At 39.4% G+C, this 15425-nt stretch overlaps 1 protein-coding gene across 2 annotated transcripts in view; it reads right to left on the bottom strand.

The window, feature by feature from the left end:
• The window catches only part of ZZEF1 (zinc finger ZZ-type and EF-hand domain containing 1), a 57325-nt gene that overhangs the window by 15074 nt on the left and 26826 nt on the right, over positions 1-15425 (bottom strand). Inside the window, exons 27-43 of one of the 2 annotated variants that reach the window (XM_051809277.1) lie at positions 13872-13951; positions 12928-13021; positions 11840-12350; positions 11050-11214; positions 9714-9833; positions 8730-8891; positions 7961-8090; positions 7579-7717; positions 7229-7394; positions 6482-6744; positions 5305-5477; positions 4580-4727; positions 3878-4017; positions 3199-3476; positions 1977-2151; positions 1300-1432; positions 100-296 (exon numbers count right to left, since the gene is read on the bottom strand). In XM_051809277.1, the coding sequence (XP_051665237.1) occupies positions 100-296; positions 1300-1432; positions 1977-2151; positions 3199-3476; positions 3878-4017; positions 4580-4727; positions 5305-5477; positions 6482-6744; positions 7229-7394; positions 7579-7717; positions 7961-8090; positions 8730-8891; positions 9714-9833; positions 11050-11214; positions 11840-12350; positions 12928-13021; positions 13872-13951 (3074 nt within the window). The remainder of the gene's footprint in view (positions 1-99; positions 297-1299; positions 1433-1976; positions 2152-3198; positions 3477-3877; positions 4018-4579; positions 4728-5304; positions 5478-6481; positions 6745-7228; positions 7395-7578; positions 7718-7960; positions 8091-8729; positions 8892-9713; positions 9834-11049; positions 11215-11839; positions 12351-12927; positions 13022-13871; positions 13952-15425) is intronic. The other variant, XM_051809278.1, reaches the window with a different exon arrangement.

The following is a 15425-nucleotide window of genomic DNA, read 5'->3' as shown; positions in this document are numbered from 1 at the left end:
TGCAGGAGTTCCCCAATGTGCTCAGTCAATCCCCAAGTTCCTGTAGTGCAGGGTAGAACATGAATTGTTATTTATCTGTAACAGTCTAATGCCAGATACCTTCAGAGTTCTGTAAAGCCCCTTCAGAGCCAGTGACAAGACCCAGGTTGTTTCCACTGCCTCAGCATAGCTGCTGTCCAGGCTGGTTTGCAGGAGGTGGGTGGATATGAGGACAAAGTGCTGGAGGTACTGTCTCAGCTGGGTCTGGGAATCACTGCCCTCTTGTTCACATTTCTGTATCAACTGATAGTCTTTCACTACAACAGAGAACAAACACAACGTTCCAGGTTCATTTTCAAATGTTGTGGAGTCATCTCCTACCAGTAGATATGAGTAGGCTGAGACATGATCACAATCCCTACATGAATTGTGTTCTAATAAAGGTCTTGTACTGAAATTACCTCAGCCAAGAAAATATTTCATTTTTTCAATGCAAATTAAAAATCCCAAGGTAGCTCCTGGCAACAGCTGATTGTCTGCACATATTTGCACGTTAGCAGTACAGCATTAAAGCAGCACAGGTTGCATTTTACAATTAAAACGGGGAAAGTTTTGACCTGCAATTGATATGATGAAATAAATCTTGCCAGTCTTACTGTTTAAAATGTCAACAGTTAAAAAAAAGAAAAGCTTTTATGTTCAATCTTCCTTCAATATCAAAAAGCAGTTTAGTCTGTTGATTTTTCCAAATGTCTTTTACACAACTTCAACAGTCAAATCTTAGGACAACCTTTGCTTTATTAACTTCACAATATCAGGTCACGTATCCCAAAGCTGAAAGTCTTTGCTCCTAGGGATTCAACTAATTTGTTGTATGTTAAACATTTAACTTGGTCTCAGATTTTAGGGGTATCCAAACTGTTTTTAAAGTAGTAATTGTTTTAAAACACTAAGCACAGGTGTGAAAAGGATAAGACAAAAGCAGTAAGCAAATCTCAAAACAGGAAGAGTTGCTGAGATTTCTCAATTTAACAGAATGGTCTCGACAGTTTTCTAAATCTTTTTCTGAATAAAAATAAATGCCAGAGTTTCAAAAAGAAAACATGTCTTCCCAACCATTACTGCAGAAGCTTCACAATTTGTTTGTGACCTGCAAGCAGAATTAGCTGAGGCAGAAAATCAGACACCTTACTAATAATGGCTTTCAAACTCTGCAGACCCACACAAAGTGGTCTAGATAAAAACATGCTTTTGGGCTTCCATAAGAAACTGTAAGGCAATGCTGTGTGATCCTCTGATAAAACAAAAATGTCACAGAACCTGTTTTTCTCTTGCGGGTTTTGATGTCCACGACCACGGCCCTGTTTTTCTCCGTGAAATGCTTCAGGATGATCACGTTGTGAGGCTCGTTGGCATTGTCCATGTACACAGAACGAGTGCCCATACACAGCACCTGAAGTGGCAGCAGAATTTCAGTCATCATTTGGAACACTTGTTTGCAAACACACAGCCATGCATTATATTGGTTCCATTTGCTTATACTTGGTATTGTATTTTTTAGCTGAACCCTCTGCTTGCTGCCAGATATTTGCTCATCTTTAGAAAACAGCTGTTCACTTCTATAAAATAAATGCCTGCAAAAACCAACTTAATGCTACATAGGCAGTATATCAGAGTTAGGAACATCAAGAGTGAGACTGGATTGTTTTGCTTGTATAAAAGTTATTCAAACATATTAAGCTTTTCTTGCAGTAGTTGTAAGTAGCATTCAAAGAAATGCCAGGGAAAACCAGCCTCATTATTCTTGATTAGATCAACATTTTGTACAAATTTGATTAGATCAAACTGTGCACAAGTGGAAAGATGTGAACTCTGGCACAGAGTGTTTTGAGAGTTTATAATGGATGTCCCCAGTTGATGAAATCCATCGTGTTTAGAAATAAACACCTAAAAGCTTTAACCAATTTCATCTGCTTTAGTACCAACAGGCCACTTACCTCAGGAAACCCAACCAGCACCAGTAAAGTGAAGATATTGGTGTGTTTTAGCTGGAAGGGCAGCTGCTTGATGCAGTGGTCAGTGAAGGCAGCGATCACACTGTGCCACTGCACGGAGGAGTTCAGGGATCGAAGGATATCTGCCATGGAACTCGCCCAGTCCAGGCCCACACGACTGCAAAGCAAGAGCAGGCTGCATTAGGGGGGCTGACTACACTTACCTGGAAATGTTTTTCCGTATCACTCTTAATCTGTCAGAGCTGGAGCTTTCATATTGTTACAAAACAGTTTTTCCAAATATTTGAAGCTTTCGCGCCAGCTGACACATTAATTCCGTTTGGTTTTTCCTCACTAGAATGTAAACACTCCTCTGTTTTCTGAAAGGGTTTACAGTCCCAAATCAAAGTGTGCCTGAACACTGTCACTGTTAATTCTGAATTTTAGTTTAGAGCTCAGAAGTTTCTGCTGGCATGACAGCGAGCAGTTTATTTCCCATGTATGTGACTACCTGCTCACTCTGGGATCACACAAACAATCCAGAGGGACTGGCCTCCTTGCTCTAAAGTTAGTTTTGGAGAAAATCCTTTCCCTCAGCTGATGCTCTGGATATTCTGCCTCTAAATTTCATACACTTTTCTATTTGTTTGTGAACCTTCCCTGTGAAACAACAGCTACACTGAAAAATAAGTCACATTTAACAGGCACAGCGTTAATCTCAGAATGCTTGGAGCTTTCTCAGGAGCTTCAAAATCTGTCCCTCCCTGCTGTTTCCACTGCAATCTTACCAGACAAAACCCTCTCTCTTGAACACTCTCACACAAAAGGGCCAGCTCCAGAATTCAGCACTGGTGATTACAACAGGACACACTCTCCTCCTTTCCCAAGTTACACAAGAGATGTAACAATGCAAGAGAATTAACGTCATATAAAACTTATGGGGCTGTATTTTGGTTTTCCTCAAAGTTTCCAAACCTTCCTTCTTCCTCTATGACATGCTATGTAGGTAAGCACAGGAAATAAAGCCACTTTTCAGCAGCCAGCCTTCTTCTGGAAGGAAATTAAGATTCCCACTGCAGCAAGGGCTGCAGATGCTAAACCCTTTCCACAATCAGGGCACAGGTTTAATTGACTTTCAATTAAAAAGCCTCTATGCACGAGACATCCATGAAAGAAAATTACAAGTCATCAGAGATTAATTAATTGGTTTAAAGGAAAAAAGCACCTGTCTAAACACACAGCTCCCAGACTGAACAGGAGATGAGTTGTCTTCCATCCTTCTGGCACTGTAGACCCATCTCCTGGTACAAACAAATTGTGTTTGGCTGAAAGGATTTTAGTCACTGCAGCATCCACTTCTGCAGGCATAAGCCTCAGGATTAACTGGCCCAGAAGTCCCAAGGTTAAATGATAAGTTTCATTTAAGTGGCCAGCATTTGAGATTACAACATGAAACATCAGTGGAAGTATTTGTTCCAGGTTCATCAAAGACATTGTGGAGCCCTGCAGAAAGAGAAAATCCTCAGTAAGGCAAGGAAAGAAAACAAGATTTTGAGTCAAAGTCAGCACATACGAAGCTTCTGCTCTAATGGTCTTTCAAACAGGAAAAGAGGAATGAAGAAATTGTGTTCCTACTTTGGTTGTTGGCCTGTTAAATTGACCTAAACTGAAGATTTAAACCCTGTAGGTGTTGAACAGTTAAGACAAACTGCTCATGGATACAATTCCCTTCCCTCCCCCCTGCCATGAGCTCAGTAATGTGCACTGTCTTAAGACATTCTAATTCAAATTTTATAACACATAAGCAACAAAAGCCCATTTCCCACATTTAATTCATTATGAATTTTATTCATTTTACTGGTTACACCTAGAAAACTACCCAGATTGAAGTGAAAAGAACTAACTGATTTGAAAGGTGGTAACATAGCAGCCAGCAGTCCCAGAATCCTCTTCTGAGAGCATTCAGCAAAAACTTGTTCCTGGCTAGGTATTAAAACCTTCTCTGCTTGCTTTTGGGCTGAATCCTCTGAGAGGGAGTCACCTGCTGTTTAAATAAAAACAAAAGAAGAAAATACCCCAAGTGATATTAAAAATAAAAGAAATATGAGATAGCTTAATTTTTATAATTAAAATCTAAAAAGAAATAGAACTTTTAAAAAAGATAAAAATTTGAGAAAAAAAATCTTTATAATAAAAGACAGTAGGTAAACAGATTTACATCATCTACTAAAAACATATAAAGACCAGTGCTACAGACAGATCCATTGAACAATCATAATTCTTACAATATTAAACAGGATAAGACACCAAATTTCTGGTTCCAAGCACATCAGAACACACAAATATTGTGTTAGGCCAACAGGAACTTTGATATGTATACATGAATATGTATCTGTGGAAGTCTCCTCTGACTTCTAGAATCCATTAAACCAGCTGCATGGTAGTTGTTCAAAGCAATGTGCTTGGCAGCTTTCACAAAGCAGAGTTTGAGTGCATTAAAGACATTTGCAAATATGCAAAATTGGATTAGGAATAAAAAGACAGCTGTTTGCTTTGCACATGAATGGGTATTCCTGTGACAGGGAAAGCGAGGAATCATTTTTTACCTGCTGGAGAAACAGTCTCATCCACAGAAAAGTCTGACTCTTGTCTCACAACAGCTTTCTTTGCAAAGACACCTTTGCTTTCACTTCCTTGTTTTCCTGCTTTCTCTTCTGCAGGAGACTGGATTTCCTTGCGAGTGCCTCCTTTCCCCTAAGAATAAAACAAAGGTACTAAAAGATTAAAACAAAATTTAATACCTGCAGAAACAAGCACGGAAAGAAGTCAGTCATCTGCACTTGACAAACATTTTTTTCTACAAATATCAAAACCTTTTATTGGTGAATAACTTCTTGATGTATTCATGTCTTAAGCTTTCATACAGTTAAGTTTATTTATTTTCTTGTATCCCTGAGCATAAAATTATTATACTGTAATGGTTTTATACACTGAATAAACTGTTTTATACACTGTAAAACTGTAGGAAACCCATTTTCCTACCTAAACAGTGCTACCAACCAGGGGAAATGACAGCCCTTTCAGAAAGAATGATCTTTATCCCTTCCCTCCAATACTTCTGTGAATCAGTTTTCTCTAAGAGGTGATGCCTCTGTCTTTGATCAGCTGGATCTAATGAAAAAGTGAACTAATCAACAACTGTCCCCTTGTCCCCTAACTTTTACCCACAAATGAAATCATTACTATCCATTATTTCAGTTACAGGTCCAGAAGAGGGTGTTTAAGCAGCTGAAGATCACACATCTGATATCAGGAAGTAACAGGTACTCACATTACAATGCACAAAGGAGCCTGTGCTGGGTTTCTCATCTCTTCCCTTCCCTGCTTTATCACCAGGATGCCTTTTTGGAGCACTGTCTGTGGCAGGACTGCCTGAAACAGTGTCATTCTCTGAGAAGGATTCATCTTCTGGTAACATGCAGAGGAGAGCTAAATTTTTCAGTCCTGAGAGCAAGAAAGTTGTAAAAGCTGTTGAGTGGCAAGATGGGCAAAAAGCAGAACTGAAACATTTTAAAAGAGAATTGCCAACTTCTCACACACTTCTTTTGAATATCAACTCCATCAAAAAGATGTTTCCAATCATGTTCATTTAATTATGTAGTTCCATTAAGTACTAATTCCATTAACAGTGATGAACAGGTGGTGACATCTTCCACCACAAAGATACCATAGGGATAGAGGTCTTAATTAATTTAAGAAAGTGTTAGAGATACCTGCCAACAGTGTTAATTATGAAAGGTTAATTAAATTTGTCTTATCTTTGAATCTTCTGACCACTCAAATATTTGTACAATAAAACTACATGTTACAAACAGGTTAAATAATGAGTATGCAAAAGTACTTGGTGGTGGTGGTGGTATTTCAACTGTGTTAGAGCTGCCCACAAAAACTACCAACAAGCTTATTTGAATTTTAGTCTGGAATTTTTGATACATTCAACATAGGTTGAATTTGTATCGCCCTGTTTTCTGTAGTAGCTCTTAGTACACAGAAATCCCCCTTTCCAGACAAACAGACATCATCCCCAGAAACTTCTCCTATCACAAATAAGGTTAAAAAATTCTTCCCAAAAGATACAGAGCAAAAAGCCTTTTCCTCCAAGTTATTTGCTGTCCTTCAGCTGTCACTACCACGTTACTAACAGAACATGAAGCTGTAAAGAGATCAGTCAATACAAGAGCCATGATGGAAAAAAAAACAACCAAAGAGTTGCCAAGTTGTCTTCAATATTTACAGAAGCACAAAATTAATTTTCTCAAGCTCTCCATTTTCCACGTTCCAGTGACCCTGAACGACACTTGTTCTACATTTGCTTTCTACATAAACAGTTATTCTCAGAGAAGTACACAGTGGCTTCCCTTTTCCTCTGGAAACTTTGGAGTGAGTAATGGCAGACTCCTCTGACACTTGCAGACCCCATTGTTTGGGAGCAGCAGGGGCTGACTCACCCTTTCCGTGCTGCGCTTTCATCAAGCAGTCCCCGATGAGCTGGATGCACTGATGCTGCAGAACTCGGGCATGGCTGAGGACCTGGGAATCCAGCTTCTCTCCTTCCACTTCCTCCCCATTTGCCAGATCTGCACTGTAGAGGGTCAGGGCTGCAAACAACAGCCAGGAGTAGTTGTGGACGTAGGGCTGGATGAGGCGCTGCCGGTCGCTGATCCGGATGGTCACCATGGGATACACCGTGATGCTGTGGGTGGGCAGGTGGCTGCAAGGAGAAGGGACAGCAGTTAGAAATGCAGCTGTTTTCCTGCTAACCAGTGTAGTCAGTAACACACAACACCTTTACAGGAAACCTTTAAGACCCAACACATTCCAGAGGTTCCAACTGTGGGCCTGTTTTTTAGGATCTTTGGTGTCGAGCACTGAAAACTGTTATCTACACACAGCAGTGTTCAATTCTTCTATCCTGTCATACAGGGCTGGTAACTCTCCTCCTGCAGCTTTCACAGTCATGGCCAGAAAAGAATTCCTACCAAGTTACTTCAAAGGTTGAGGCAGGTTTTCAAACCACAGAGATTTTTGCTGAACTGGTCCTGTATTTGCCACATTTCCCCAAAGGACACCAAGGAAATGTTCTGACGTCAGGCACAGCCTTGCAGGAAGCCCCATGAGAAGGACTGATTGTACTTTGATGCTAATTATCTTTTTCTGCCAAGTGTGGGGGGAGAAGAAAATGACATATTTAATACCTGTCAGAGTATTTCTTTGCATGGTAGCACCCATAGCAAAGGTCAAAGTCATCACACACATTGCAGTTCATTCTCCGACCTATGATAACTCCTTGGCAGTGATCACAGGCATATTCCATGTTAACCATTTCATGGTCATCCTCATGGCCTTCAGGTTTAACTCCACCTGTAAGGAAAGATCACCCTGTAAAACCTTTTTGATACAGGATCTTTTCCTGATTCAGATTAGGAAAAGAAAAGTTCAGCATTTCTGAAGTTCCCCAGGAAAAAAGCGTTTGACTTTACTTCATGTATAATTCATATTTTGCCTCCGAGCACAGGGTTCTGAGGGGTTATTCAGTGGCTCTCACCCAGGAAGCAGGTTTTACACAGGTCCATGTCGTTGCACTGCAGGCAGCGGTACCGGTGCCACGGCGCGATTTCGTCACAGCCGTCACAGGATATGTCCACGTTCAGCAGGTCACAGTAACGAGCCACAAACATGTGCATCTAGAGCAAGACATGGACACAGCTTGCTTGAGGATTATTTTCTGACTTTGAGAAAGCCTGTTTTAGAAAGCAGAACACTCCCCCTGCTAAAAATGGACGGGGATCTTTTAATCACTTTTTTGAAAGTCTACAGGGAGCCGGAGATCCAACTCATGAAAATTCAGTTTAAGCCAGATTCCTTTAGGTTTTTGAAGGTCTCCTATCTAACCCTTCTGCAGATAAATAAACAAAACATGAGGTCACCTTTCTCTGCTTGTCTGGGTCAGCTTGAGCTATCTTTTCATACCAGGTCTCAAACATTACATCCTGACATTCATCCATCCATTCACAGTTTTGCTTGTAGTCTGCAATTTCATCTTCTTCACTCCACTGACTAAAAGAAAAGCAAGCTTAAAATTAAGTCTGAATGCAATCAGGCTTCCCTTTAACAAAAATTTCCTTTTTTTTTTTTAAAGAACCAAGTGCTATAACATGGTAATAAAAACAGAACAGTGAGAACTCCCATTCACCTGGTTAATAAATGACCACATAGACAGCAGCTTCTTGCCTGTGACACATTCTTAAATACATATGGAGATCAGAAAAATCAGAAAAATCTAAACTTATAACACGTTTGAAATGCTGGCAGGTCAGATGAGACATTTAAAAGCTTTTTGACCTTCACATTTGCCCATGTGTAAGAAGTACAACTAATACAAAACTGCAACATGAAGGTGTTAAAAACATTTATCAAGGGAAGAACCAGCATTATCTACCTCCTGCTACACTGCTGAACAAGTGAAGTGCTCCAGCAGCAATCAGGTTAAAGATAAAAGTTTGATAAGTTTCTGCACTGGCAAGGCTGCAAAAGAATTCAAATACTTCAGTTAAGCCTTTGGATACTGGCCAAAATTATGCCATACTTGTTAATAGTAGTTTTACTGCTTGTTCCAGCACAAAGTTCAGGAGCCTTTCTGGGTAAAATGGTATCAATATTTAGTACCATGTGAACCCTGCATCCTTCCTGACTCACCAAATGACACTGTCATGGATACTTATGTTCTCCTGTGATGTTGTCATGAGGAGATGTGGCAACTGAATCTCAACAAAGAAGGAAAGATCACTTGGCTCCCAGCTCATATCCAGGAGGTGAAGGAGAGCTGTCTGCACACAGGATAAGGCAGGAAGCAATGACCTAAATAAAAATAAAAGAAAATAAAACACGACCTAAAGTTGAAATGGTGTCTGGGGAGTAGGGCAGACACCTATACACTGATTTTCAGGCTTTACTCTGCATTAAAATGAATAACTCAGGTTTATCAGTGTATTAGCTTACACAATTTAGCAGGCATAGACTATGGAATTCGAAATAAAGGTGGTGTCTTTATGGATTCACTTAAGATGGAGCTTATGCTATTGCCCCAGCATTAGCAAGAGGGTTTGTCTCTTCTCTGCAGTACATTTTGGAGGAATTTTTTCTCTTAGAAAACTTTGCCATCTTCAGTCAAAACTGAAGAAAGGACTTGAGAGTTACTGGCAGAGAGACTGACATTTAGAGTCACAAAATTCTCATTTCTTTAGGACACACAGCTAGAAATCCCCAAAATGCTAACCAGAATGCTACAAAACATGAGTTTTAACATTAAAGCATGGCTGCAGAATTGCCATATTTATCGTGGCATCACTCTTGCCCAAGTATTCCACAATAAATTTGCTATTTCCAGTATTTTACTACCAAGCTTTAGAAACACATCGTGGAATTAGAACTACAAAATGCAATAATTCAAGTTTTTAACATTGATAAATTTATTGTGGTTTCCTGCATAGTAGTAATAACATGCCAACTTGGCTATTTTGATCACAAGATCCTTATTTAGTTCTGTAAATAATGCAAAGTACAGTTTGATTAAGTCAAAATTAATTAAGGCATTAAACAACAAATAACAAATGATAAGGGAAGAGGTGTGGAGGAACAGTGAATAAAAATCACAGACATAAGGCAAGAATTGTACTGTACCTGTCATTAATAGCACTAAATCCCTTCACAGAATTAACCAGGAATAAAACAAGTTGATAGTAGGACTCCCGAATCTCTTTGTGTAGCTCAGCACCACAACCTTCCAAGTTTCCAAAATAGCTGGAAATCAAAGAGTCAGTTTAGTAATCTAGAATTCATTGTTATATTTTAGGTAGGATGGTTTGTAAATATTTTACAAACAGGCTATTTTTAAACCCCCCCCCAAAAGTGGGAAGAATGTTGTGGTTTTTTAAAATGCAGTCTGGTAGTTTCAAACAAAAATAAAAGAATTCTGTACCAGAAATCAGAAGGAACTCGTGGCACTAATGATAGAACATTCCTTCGAATTAAAAAGGTCCTTTACAAAAATCTAATCAAGATCTTAAAGGAAGTCAGTGCACAAGATGACCATGGAGAGCTCCTGACAAGGGAGAAGCCAAGTGACAGAGTTGACACACCACAGAAATGAGACCTAAATTTATGAACCAGAGCAGCACAGTATTGGCTCCTGATCTGAGACAGGGCTTTCTAGTTGTACACAAAATTTGGAAAAAAAAAAAAATCCAAATTGTCTTTCTTCACTTAGAACAACAACTGCACAACCATATAATTGATATGATCTCCTTTGGCTCTTTTCCCTGGGTGTGGGAGCATGTCCAGGAACTGGTGCCAAGCCAACAGCACTGCAGACCTTGGCTTGACATCCATCCCTTTGGCCTCTGGCACAAGAATGGAATATGCCACCCCACAAAAAAACTGGTCTGGTACAGGTGTCACAGCCAAAGTTATGAAAATTCATGAAAAAGCAAATGTTACAGTGTGCACCAATCTTGGATGTCATTCTGCCAGATACTCTGTAAATCAAGATGACACCTAAAGTTCACCAAAATTATAAAGATGCAATGTTACCTAAGTAATTACAAGTTAAATTAGTTGGATCACTACAGTTTTCTCTTAGATGACACAGAAACCAATCTAGAACCAGAGAGGAACTATAACTACAGCAATAAGTGAAGACTTCAGTCTTTTTGAGTCTATTGTGACCCGGTTGGGACTGTAAAGATGTTTCTGGGTGACTCAAACACATGATACCTTCTGGCATGAACAGCTGTGCAACCAAGTCCCACTTGAAAATAATAATAAATTTTCCTTTTTTTAACTGAAGCACACAAGATATGCACAGCAGCCTGAAAACTAAACCTCAAGTCATATTTTTATTATCCACATGTGTTGAAAAGCAATAACTTTCTACTGTTTTCAATATACATGAACTGGGGGAGCACAAGGACTAAGACATTAAATCACATGGCTGAGATTTATCCAAATAACGACCTACTTTGTGAAATCTTTCTGGCAGGCCAGAAGTTCCAGGAGGAAGAGCACACAGGGAGGGTGAAAGCAGTGTGGCTGCCCAAGAGAGTTGAGGCACTGGCGGATTGTCTTGAGCACTTCCATGATACTCTGCCCTTGGGATTTTCTCAAAGCAAGAACCTTTAAAACACTAAGAGCAAAAAAAAAACAAAACAAAACAAAACAATGAAAACTTCAAAATAAATAAATCCCAATTCAAGAAGCCTTTGACTAATCACACAAGAGCTTTGTATCTAAATTTTCAGTTCTATTTCAGCAGTTGGGTGACTGACAGAGCTCCAAACAGAATCCAGCAATTCCTGCACCACCCTATGTTTTAGAGCCCCAAACAGACAAGCTGAGAACAGGAAATCTCTCTTCTGATTAACATTTTCAGAATACCAGGTAACTTGAGATGGAACCACTTTCTGTGTGGTATCAAGGATTGGTAACAGTGATGCACCATGTCTTTGCTGCTTGTAGATAAAACACAAAATGCCCCTGCAAACAAATCTCAGGAAGCAAGACAATAAATTGCCAAATAATTGTTTTTTACATTTTGTTCTACATGATAGAAGCAAATGAAATGAAATAGGACTGTCTGAGCCACTACCTGATCATGAATAGCTGAAGTCTGATACCTAAGTCTGACAACTATTCATATGTAAAATATTTTTCAATACTGTCTTGATGCTAAAATATGTTTTATTCCTCCTGAAGAGGTGTGAAGATGAGCTTCTGTATTTTATAATGGGCAACATTTTCAATTTGCTTACCTCTCATGTGAAAGGGACTGATCCTTTATAAAGTCTAAAATGTTCTTCAAAATAGGGTATTTTTCCTTTACAGTAGGCACAGGTCTTGGCTCCTCCATGGACCTGAAGGACAGGAGCCTCAGCCTTCCCCTGCTCAGCTGAGACTTCCTTGTAGGGGTGGAAGGAGGTGATGACACATCTTCTTGCTGGGAACCTGCATTTTCAACAGGTTTACTATGAAAGGCAGGTGCTGCTTCTGTTGGGAGGGGGTCTGGAACTTGTTTAATCTTCAGCTCAGACTGTGATGTTTGGTCCCCCTCTTTTGAAACAGGGTGAGTTCCTGCACTGGGTGAATGTGCTGCCTGGAAGTCCATGTCCACAACTGAACCTTCTCTTTGGCATTTATCACTGACAGGCTGCTGGGGGTCATCAATGTCTTGGGCTTCCAAACTGTCTGAAGCAGAATCTTTCGTCTTTGCTCTTACAGGCAAAAAGTTCAGTAACAGAAGGCTCTTCTGCATGCAGAGTTTTGCTGCAGCACAAAACCAGTAAGAGTTAAAACCATGACAATTGAACAGCAAACTTGCTGTCTTCTGCTAAGAAAGTGATTTATCTTATTTCCTCTGAGCCAAGACAGCCAGAAAATACTGGTTTCCTTATTATATTGATCATGAAACCCCATCACTTGGGTAAGTTTATATTTGCAAATCTGAATAATCCCACTGAACCATATGAAGTACACAGCAGTTAATGAGAATACATTTTATTCTAATAACCATCAGCTGCTATTCTAACATCAGCTCACTGTGGTAAGAAGTATCTACAAAAATAGATGAACATAAGTTCAGAACCAGATGACCCAAGTGAGAGGTCACTCCCTGCAGAATTTCCTCACATTCTATTTTCTGCAAAGAACAGCAGAGAACAATTCATGCAATGAATTGCAATGACAGTTCATGCAATGTGCACTGGGTTATCTCTTAAGGTATTAAAAAGTAACCCCACTTGCCAACTTACCCTTTACATCAAAAATAATGTCTTAAGATTTACAAGGCAATGCTTTAGTAAACTCCCTGGAGTGCTTATACATTTGGAAAGGCAACACTCACCAAGAGTTTCTGGGTTCACCTCACTTGCTTCCGTGTTCTGCTTCTCCTCAGTATCATTTCCCCTCCCCATCAGGGATTTCTGCTTCATTTCCAACTGTAGACAGGATGTTAAAACAGTTAAAATATGATCCCCCCTGTGCATCTCTACAGCAGGCAGGATGAAGACTGTATTGCTCTAAAGGAATTTAACCTCAAGAACAGATGACAGTGGTTACTGTTCCCCACTGCAGTGCAAACCACCCAGAGTCTCCAAGAGCAGCACCTCAACTGTCAGAGATGCTCCAGGTTTGTAGGCTGAGAGCATTCCCTGTCTTGTGACTGGATGTGCATCAGCACTCCAAGGAAAAAAAGGCTTCTCCCTTACCCCCACGCTCAGGAAAAGATATATATCCATATATCTATATATTTAGTCATGAGATAAGGTTCTCCAAAAACATGTCATCTCACTGGTGAGCTCTGTCAGATGCAATGGGTGAAGGCAATTACTCATCCTAACATGCATCTGCACTCACTGCAACTCCAGGATAACAAGCTGCCAGGAATTTAGGCAGGAAAGGGAGAAGCTCACAAGATACTACAATGATGTTTAAGACAGATTTCTTTTTATTCTGTACCTCAAAAGAGCTCCAACTGCAATGTAAGAATCTTCCTAATTAACAACACGCATTCTTACTGAAAAATATCACAAATTTAACTGATTGAGTCAAATTCAGTCCTAAATACTCACAATGGCACATCTGGGGCAGAGGGAAGGTGGGGGGGAGTGTAAAACTACATTTAAACATTTAAGTTCAAAGCTTAGAAGTAAATATATGTTCCTCCTAAGTGAAAACAGTTGACTTAGAATCACTGAAGGAAGAGATTGTTCCACCCTACTCCTTAACATTGCATTGTAAAATATTAAGGTAAATGACATTCATAGATATCCCCCTGAGTGATCTTACCATCCATATTCTAATGGAATCAGCCAGGGAATATACTTGTGCAAACTCATCACACAAAGGCACCTTGCCTCCACTGTTGACTGGAAATGAGAGAAAGAAGAGTCCTGTTTATTTACAGCTCTGTTTTTATACAACTACTTCACTAAAATTATGCTACAGTTCTCCCCTCATCTCTTAGTCAATGCTTGGAATTATGCCTGTAAGAAAAACAGGGAATAAAACCTGCCAACTTTCATATGTCTTAAATACATAAACTGCACCTTGACAGAGTTATTTACAAAGTTAAATTACGAGTATCTTCCTCACCTCTCCCCAAAACTGACGCCTGAAGTCATGGAAAATAAAAACCCCTCCCTATACACACAAATATCACTGATGCAAACAGAAATCAGAATAATCAAGAAATGCTTAGTATTAACTTAAAGCTCTATAGATGTATTTGTTTCCTCTATTGCTTTATGCCTTATTGAATTTCTGGAATGGACCTTCAAGATCAATTTACAAAAATTAAAAACCTGCCAAAACAGTGTCCAAGCAAACTGGCCTGACAATGACTATGGAGAAAAAGACATTCCTACTCAGTCTTCCTTTTGCATTTCCCCCTTTTTTTACTTTTTGTTTCCTTTCTCCTTTTCAGGGTGACTCGTCCCTATGTCACATGGCAGAGGGGAACAGGGGCCTGAAATGACTCTGCCCCAGCACAACCTGACATAACAGTGGGCTGGATTTCTCAAGCACTCACTAATAATTTCCTGTGCTACCCCAGTTTTCAATCTCACTCAGAAAATTAGCCCAGTTGTCAGACACAGACAGGATGACTAAAGGCAGTAACCACGTTAGTCATCGAGTCAGTCTCTGTGTCAGTCATTTTCAGTCGTAACTTTATAGCTCAGAAAAAAAGCTCAATCATTCTGTGACCCTATGAAAATGTAAGATGTTTGGTGTCAAAATTAGGACAGAAAGTGAAAGCCTAAAATGAAACCCTTCAAAACCAAGCAACATCTTATTATCCGATACTTCAAATAATCCAAATACTTCCAATAAACTCAAGGGAAGGATGATCTGAGTTAAAAAGTTGCCCATTTTACCTCCTGAAAAGTTGTGATACAAAGGATATTATACAAATTAAAAGCAAAACACTGCTTTTTATTTAAAAAGAAAATTTAAATATGCATTTTGAGGACACCAAGATTAGTTTCCAAAGTATATTTCAGAGGTCATTCACACCTCCTCCAACCCCAGCAGTTAATAACATATATAAGTTGTTGGATTTTTACAAGAGATACAATAAGAGTGGAAAATGATCCAAGAACCTCTAATAATTGGGAGCCTCCCTGTTCTGAATTAAAGCCCCAGACAAAATCACTACTCTCTTTATGTATAGCTCTATAGGATTAGTGGCTTCTGATGGTTATTAATATTTTGCCAGTGCTCCAAAGACAAAAGTATATATAAATAAAAAATAAACACTCAAGAGAAGGCTTATCCAGTCTACCTAAGTGATACCTTTATACAGAACATCTTTTTTAAAACTGGCCCCACTAAACTGATTTT

The sequence above is a fragment of the Manacus candei genome, unplaced genomic scaffold (assembly GCF_025592945.1).
Source record: "Manacus candei isolate 608988 ecotype Guabito, Panama unplaced genomic scaffold, ASM2559294v1 h1tg000076l, whole genome shotgun sequence".
NCBI classification, from domain to species: domain Eukaryota; kingdom Metazoa; phylum Chordata; class Aves; order Passeriformes; family Pipridae; genus Manacus; species Manacus candei.
The sequence above is the reverse complement of the archived record's forward strand: the minus strand, read 5'-3'. Positions and strand labels throughout refer to the sequence as shown.